The following is an 8058-nucleotide window of genomic DNA, read 5'->3' on the forward strand; positions in this document are numbered from 1 at the left end:
CTTCATTTAACATGGATAATGTGGAATGAAGGAAGCAGTCCCAGCACTTGTGTCAATGGTTATGCTTTGCTGATGTACACTGGTAGCTAGGTTCTCAGACAGACTTACATTAAATCTAATTTCTCTGACGATGTCAGGATGTAAACCGGTCTCAAGGGCCAGTACCATCCATGTACCATTTTCAGACATAATGCAGTACTGCATACAATTAACTACAATATACCACAGCAATGACTACAACTACTGAACTACAGTACTCACTACAACATTATACCACAACACTGGTGAGAACTATACATTCCACACAACTAGCTACAACTACATGCCCACCAGTCCAGCCCTGTTACATCCCAGCAACTTAAACAGGAATACAGGATTTAGTCTAGGCTAATCATGGACCCTGGCTACCAGCATACATCAATGAAGAAGCACCTTAAACACGCAGCCACTAGTAATGTTTGCTACCATTCGAGTCTTCCCACGTTAGAAAATAACAACTGTTGCCCTGGATATAAGTCAATGCCTGACTCCAGCCACTGGTCTCTCCACTAGACCCTTTGCAAGAAGGACACAGATTCCAAGGGCAACTGTATGTATACACTGGCTACATTGCTGCATCACTCACACAATTAATCCCTGATGGTGGATGATGAGACTGCCATTAAAATGGAAATTCGTTCATTATTCATACAGCTAATCACCCAATCAAAACAGTTTCACAGACTGTCTACAAAATATTTAAAAAATGATATGGGTACAGCAGACCGCCTCTGCGGTCTAGTGGTCAGAGTTCTTGGCTACAAATCCAGAGGTCCGGGTTTGATTCCCAGCACTATCAGATTTTCTGAGAAGCAGTGGGTTTGGAACGGGGTCCACTCAGCCTCATCAGGATAACTGAGGAGCTATTTCAAGGAAATAGTGACTCCGATCTAGAAAACCGAGATTACCGGGTGTGGGGAGCCATCGCGCTGATCACCTCTATCCGCAAAAGTTGGCACTAACTTCGCCGACAAGTGGTGGTCGCTTGGTTGGTATAGTTTGCTTGCCAACTGCAGGTTATGGAGTTTATGGGTACAGTAAATCCTGAAAGCAGGTAAAAGCACTCTGTTCTTTAAGAGGGATGTATGTTGCTGCATATAATTTCAAATAATTCACTAACTATTCTAATGCTGAAGGTGTTGAAACTCAATGTAGGTTTGTCACTTCTGGTGCAGGCTGACAAATACTTAGGCAGATAATGCATCTTTGTCATCTTCAGTGTGAGCATCAGACTGGACACTGTGTCCATACTGTATACTGCAGCAGGCAAACTCTCAGATACTAAATTCTTACACTTTTATGAGGTTGGGCATGACATCACATGAACAATTATTTCCTTTTACACATCTTTCTGTTTTCTGATAATGTGTGTTGGTCTACATCACCACTGCAACGGAACACAAATGAGTTAACACCTTGTCTGACAAACTTCTGATACAGTATATGCAACTCGCAGGAAGACTGAGAAGCTGAACTTCCAGGCAACGGAGCATGCCAGTCTTCTCACATTTCCGTTGCCGCGTGGGTTCGTAGTGTCAGCTGGTCCACAACACACGTCAATGATTCCTCAATTTGCGCTGCTCCATTCTGTTACATATGTTCAACTCAAGCTGATAACAATTCTCAGAAATTGCGGTTGCCAGTTTCCACGGTGTGCTCTTGTCTTAAATCATCTCTGGATATCTCCTCGTGGGTGCTTTCATTAGCTGTTTCTGTGATATTGTCTATTCACGTTAAAGTACGCAATATCGCTTTGCTTTTTAGAACTTCAAATGGAAAGCAGACTTATGCCTCTAAGTGAAGGGCTCGCGCCATTTTAATATTGTTGTGTGGGGATAGAGGTTCGAGTTGTTGATGTTTATATGGTTTAAAGAAAAATGTCGACTATAACGTTAAACATAGACACATTTATATCACGCATTAAGAAGTTGTATTCTGCCTGGAAGGTGCGTATGTTCCAATTATTGTTAATGGAATAGTTCTGTGTAAATTGTTTACATAGTAGTTCCACCACTTAGGGAGTTTACAGTTTGTATTTTGTGCTGTATTTATTGCAGTCTGCTGAAGCAAAAGAAGATAATGCATACGGTTTTACAAAAATGGATGCTTTGGTGTCTGCAGTGGGGGTTGACGAGGATATTGTTTACAGTAAATCCATAGCTCTTCAGGTAAGTTGTCGGCAGGTCCTAAATTATTCCTGAGGCAAAATATGACGTTATGTGACTTTTGTTTTCATTGTGGTTAGGGTACTGATTAAAATTTTTAATTCATCATTACTGGCTTGTGGAGTCGGTATAATTACCGATTATGGAGGCGCAACATATGCAGTATCTTTTTTCGTGCCCCACTGATTTCCCCTTCCACAGTGCAGTTGTCAGAAGATCGTGTCCAGGCACTGCCATTCCTTGAAGAACTGTAATGTCTTTCCCTGTCGTTTTCCCACACTTTGTACCCATGTAAGCTGCCCCAGTGTTGGAAATGGTTGCTGTACATGTTTTTAAAAATTTGTCATCTGGTACTGACAGAATAGTTCACCTTTCCTTATGTCAGTAATCGGATTATGCTACCTGCCCCTGTGTTGAGAGGCAGCTCATCTCTTGGAAGGCGATGGTGGCAAAGCTACTAAATGTTTCTGCTTCATGTCAGTAGAATTTAACTTTTGAAGCATCCCTGAGCTTCATTACTTGTTCATTATTTCATTTCTATGGCAACTAAGAGCTTTGCAATGTATTAGTTCTGATTTTCTGGTTTTCAACAGATTTGACCTTCATGTTCCCCTGAAATAGTGGTACTCCCTTGCCAGAGGGCAATGTGATGTAGCACAGAAGACCACAGTATGAATTTTCAGTCCTATGAATAACCCCAAATCGGACATTTGTGAACAGAGTCTGATCTAATTAGACTGGTCCAGTATTTTATCAGGCTGTTAACCCATACTAGTGAATGAGAATGCTATTTTTTTTTAAATAATGTTTAGCCTAAGTAGACCCAGAGGAATAATTAAACTGGAAGAAGGAATCAGATGTTCTCCATTTGTTTTTTTGGCAAGGCCATTGTGTTTAATTTGTAATTTTGTTTCAGTCATGGTTGTTGGGGTATGAGCTCACTGATACAATCATGGTAGTTGCTGAGGAAGAAATACATTTCCTGGCTAGCAAGAAGAAGATTGATTTTTTGCGGCAAATACAGAATAGCAACAAGGATGAAAATGGTCTGCCAGCCAAGTTAGAACTGCATACTCGAGATCGGGTGAGCACATCCATCTGCCTAAAATAATATTAGATTGTAAACAGGGATTTTGTCATCATTTGGTATATGCAGAACACTTGTGCAAACAATAGAAACATTTTTATTTTACACTAAATTCTTCTTTATTATGTGTATGACCTTACCATTTTTCCTCTGCCCAAGAATGCATCCTTGAGATGGGTTATTGGAGGAGCAGTAATTACTGCTCCTAATAATAGGATGATGGTTTGAGCTAATTATATCAGTGGACAAAGGAGCAATGTTACATTAACACGTCTCAGTTCTTTCTTCCAGTCTCACTTCTGCCAACTACAAATGAAGTTGCAAAGAATGAAGATAAAGGGACACTTTTGACATGGGAAAATATAAAATTTCTGTGTTATTTCTTCATGTAAACTATTAGGACAGATTTCAGAGAATGTTGAAAGTGAAGATATAACACTCATGACAAGATTATAATGTGGGAGTAAATTTGTAAACATTGATTTTAGAAGGTTTAGCTCAGCATAGTGACTGGCACAGTTGCTACTAAGTATGAAGCTACTGTAAACGTGTACATTATGTTTGGGCCCCTGAAATTCTGCTTTCTTTATTTCACAACTTCACATCTTGAGTATTGACATTTTGCCTGGGAGGAAGGGGGGAACTCCCAGTTGTGTCAAGTGCTCAGACAACCACAGAGTCCCTTGTTCACCCACATTGTTGCTTGGGCTAGATCCAGAACCCTCTCATTCAGGACCCACTTAATGTCCTTTGGCACTATCAGTGCAGAGGGAGGTGGTTGATCTGTGATCATCCAGGTCAGCCATTGATAGGGTATCCCAGCTGAAGGACACTGTCATTTGCTAGCAGGAGGAGATGGGCCTCACCACTGTATCCAGCTGGACCCACATCCAAGCTACCTTGAGAGGGGCATTTCTTTTCCTGGCCAGCTCCTTCTGCTGATCAGACCATTTATTCTTGATGGATGGGCTTCTCACCCAAAGCGTCATTAGAGTGTTGCTTCTTCTCAGTGGCCGAAGAGTCAATCCCTGAGCTTTCCAGTGTAGAACAGTACCTTCTATGAGTTTAGTGACAGTGGGATGTCTTTTGTGCATATATTTGTATTTTTCTGCTGTATATTGCACAAAGTAGGGTCAGTTTATTTTTATTTTATTTTCAATCACATTATATTTGTGTTCTGTATGGCAGGTATAAGGTAAGTTAAAGCTTCCCTGCCTAATTAATTAAATGTCACTCACTTAAAACACAGAGCAGTGGAAGGATAGATCCATGTATTCTAAACTTTGACGCTAGATGCAGGTGAGTGGTCAGCTTCATGCCTTAGCTGCTTTACCACAAAGAAAATAGACTCCAGATGTGTGTTGGCACAAGGGCCAGGCTGAACACTGAAGAAAGTGAAATATCTTGCCCCTGCCGAGAATCAAATCCCGACTTCTTAGCTGTCCATCCTGTAACCTGTTGATGTGCCAACTGAGCTAGCCTGGCAAGAACAGAGCATATTGTCACGTGTTGGAGTGACTGTACATGTGGTTCAGATTGGTAATTGGATTTATTGACCACCTACAAGTTATAACTACAATTAATTATTACACTATTACTGATTTACACAATTTACAATCACTCCACACTAATCTCTTCAGTCTGTGTCCACTAGTCTTCACAGATTTATAACACAGAAACTATAACAGTCTCACCAAATCACACACTACCAATATCACTGTACTATAGCACACACATAAAGTCTTCAAAGCACAGGCTGACTTCCTGTACTCTTCTGTACTCCTTGTCCTGCTTGCTTGTTTGTTCAGATGTTTCTGCTGCTATTGCTTCTTGTAACTGCCTCTAATGAATTCTCTCACTCTTATATAGCCATGGAATAGACATGGACTGACAGTAAACACATATCACGTGATTGCTGTCCTGCCAGTCTATTTGCACATCAGTTGGATCTACAGAAAACACAGCTTCCTCTATTGCATGTTGTACTGTGTCTATAGAACTCTTGTCTGGCAACACGTTTGTGAGGAGATGGTGGTATTTGGTTGCATGCTAAAGATGCCAGCAATTTTGTGATGCTGCTGCAACTAACTAAGTCACCAACTACATGCAGTATAGTCCTTGCTGAGAAACTTCCCAGTTTTTTGGAACATGAAGGTTTTTTTTAACAATGTCCCCAAGATCCAATTATTGATCCTTATTGTGAGCCAGGTGAATCTGGTCCACATCTTGCCTTGTTTCTTTCAAATTAATATATATATTATTTTTCCATCTGTGCTGAGGTCTTCCAGGTGGTTTCTTTGGTGCAGGTTTTTTGACAAATTTGTCTGGATTTCTCGTGTCTTCCATGTGTGCTTAGTTATCTGCCATTTAACTTATTTTGTGTTTTGTTCCAGAGTGACGAGGACAAATCAAATTTTCAGAAGCTTATTGATGCTCTGAAACATAGCAAACAAGGCAAGACGTTAGGAGTGTTCTCGAAGGACAATTATCCAGGCCAGTTCATGGATGCATGGAGAGCAGTGCTCAAGAAGGAACATTTCGAAACTGTAAGTTAATGAAACTAAAATATCACCTTCCTCTTGCAAATTTTGAGTCCACACATCTTGTGTTCCTAATATTTTCCTCAGATAATGCACAGCTAACCATAAAATACATATCATAATGAGACTGAAAGCCACATTCTGTACCGCAGTGTGCAAGTTTCCAATTATGCTCTTTCCACCTTGGCATTCTGAATACTTGTATCTGTTCCAGACAGTCTTCTTAAAGACCTTGACATTGTTAAGTACAGCTTTTATTGCTGCCATTACTGTTGTTACAATTGCTTGCTTTTCTTTACCTCACAGTGTCATGCATATGCTGTGTTGTTATGGATTATACAAAATGAAAAGTTACAAGTTTCATGTAGCGTCCTGTGATCTTAAGATTCATTTAAAATTTCATCAGAATCCATTTTTATTTCTCAGGCCGAAGCATGTGGGCTGAGAGCTATGCACATTGTGCAAGGAAGGCATTATGAATGATATCTCTTTTTTCCTTTTTTCGGAGTGCAGTCCCACATTATCTAGACAATCGGCTCAAAGATGGCAGTAAGGTTATCAGCCTTACATGCCGGCTGCGCTTTCCTCCTCAGGAAAATTGTTTATTTAATTCCTGGTACTCATTTCCGTTAGAGGCTGAGTGACCCCCAGGGCCATAGTGCGGCTGGAAGGATTAGGTCAATTGAAAAAATCTCATCAGGATTTGACTTGTAGCATAGTGCCTTAACCACTACGCTACTGCGTGCCCCCCATTGTAACCTGTAGTAATATAAATAACTGTAGAAACCCACTGTAATAATAGAAAGCAATGAAATTCAGTGTCACCCCCACTTTACAGGTGTATGCAGTTCTCATGTTGACAGTAGAGTGTTAATTATAGGGTTGGGATGGCCTCCATTGGCAATACGCTCATACCAAGTTTTGTAAAAATTGGTCCTTTGGTTCATCGTTGGAAAGAAGGAAGGAACACGTTGACTTTCTGTTTGAAGTGAGGTGCATGAGGGGTGGTTTTGATGTGGAGGTGGTGTTTGCTTTCAGGTGGATGTAAGCGCTGATGTAGCATATGTGATGGCACCCAAAGAGGAGCCTGAGTTGCTTATCATGAAGAAGGCTTGCTTTGTATCTGTTGATGTCTTTAATAAGTATCTGAAAGATCAAATTATGGAGATAATTGATTCTGATAAAGTAAGTATACTTGTATTCGATTCATTACATTTCTTTCTGTTGGTAGAATGTACATATTTTTGTATAGGAGACTCCACTTGTGAGCAGTCAGTATTGCATGTCCCAAAAATTCTTTCGATAAACACATTCGTTTATACGTTTACAGTCTTCTGAGCTGTGATGCCATGTAGTGTGATTGGTAGATGCAAGTGTTTCAGAGTAACCTGCCAGTTCATAGCAGAAGCACCTTCTATCTCTAAAGTTTTATGGTTGCTCACCAGTTGCTGTAACCGACTTCTGCCCACTCATTGTATTTATATGTTTCATATGATTCTGAGAATAATCAGCAGTTATTTCTGTAAGCAGGATTAAGCAGTTTGTATTTGTGATGGAGATGCACTGTGTTTTTTGTGGGATACTATCTGAATTCCTAAATATTGCTTAAATGTGATTCTGGCCTTGGAGGGTTAACTCTTTGACTGGCGCGGGCGTGTTTTAACACCCGGACGATGCCAGCCGTTCCCTGGCGTTGGCGTGTTTTAACGCTTTGACAATCTCTTCCCTTCTTTGCTCTCTTGGCACTCATCAACCAAAGACATATACAGGGTGTCCCAGGAGGAATGGACCAAACTTCGGGAGGGTGTTCCTTATGTTAAAGTATGCCGATATAACCCAAAACACCTATGTCCAAAGTTGAACGGTTACGGAGATAATGGCCCAAGAAAGGTGTGGTCTTCTAGCGGGTCCACGGATTATACCTATCAGCTGAGAGGAATTATCTCTGTTTGTCCTTGAGTGCTGTGATTCACCCTAGCCGTGCTTATGTAGTTGGCTTTATCAGAACGCGCAGTCAGCACGTTACGTCAGCGCTTGCCATTCATGTCTCATGTATAGTGCTTGGAAACCCTAAGGACAATTATGACATGGCGAGCGAGTATTTTGTACTTCAATTTTATGGCTTCATGTTATTCACAAGTTAGTTTGATGTTACGTACATTATTAACATTACAGAATCCACATATTCCTGCCAGTTTTAATATGTATTTTGTAATCAACAAGTGTG

At 40.6% G+C, this 8058-nt stretch overlaps 1 protein-coding gene across 2 annotated transcripts in view; it reads left to right on the forward strand.

The window, feature by feature from the left end:
- Window positions 1–1836: 1836 nt before the first annotated feature.
- The window catches only part of LOC111868598 (FACT complex subunit spt16), a 38921-nt gene continuing 32699 nt past the window's right edge, over window positions 1837–8058 (forward strand). For both annotated transcript variants that reach the window (XM_023859386.2, XM_023859387.2), the window contains exons 1-5: window positions 1837–1985; window positions 2097–2207; window positions 3121–3288; window positions 5685–5837; window positions 6870–7016. In XM_023859386.2, coding sequence (XP_023715154.1) covers window positions 1917–1985; window positions 2097–2207; window positions 3121–3288; window positions 5685–5837; window positions 6870–7016 — 648 coding nt within the window. In that variant the 5' untranslated portion in view covers window positions 1837–1916. The remainder of the gene's footprint in view (window positions 1986–2096; window positions 2208–3120; window positions 3289–5684; window positions 5838–6869; window positions 7017–8058) is intronic.

Source organism: Cryptotermes secundus, unplaced genomic scaffold (assembly GCF_002891405.2).
Source record: "Cryptotermes secundus unplaced genomic scaffold, Csec_1.0 scaffold610, whole genome shotgun sequence".
Lineage (NCBI taxonomy): Eukaryota > Metazoa > Arthropoda > Insecta > Blattodea > Kalotermitidae > Cryptotermes > Cryptotermes secundus.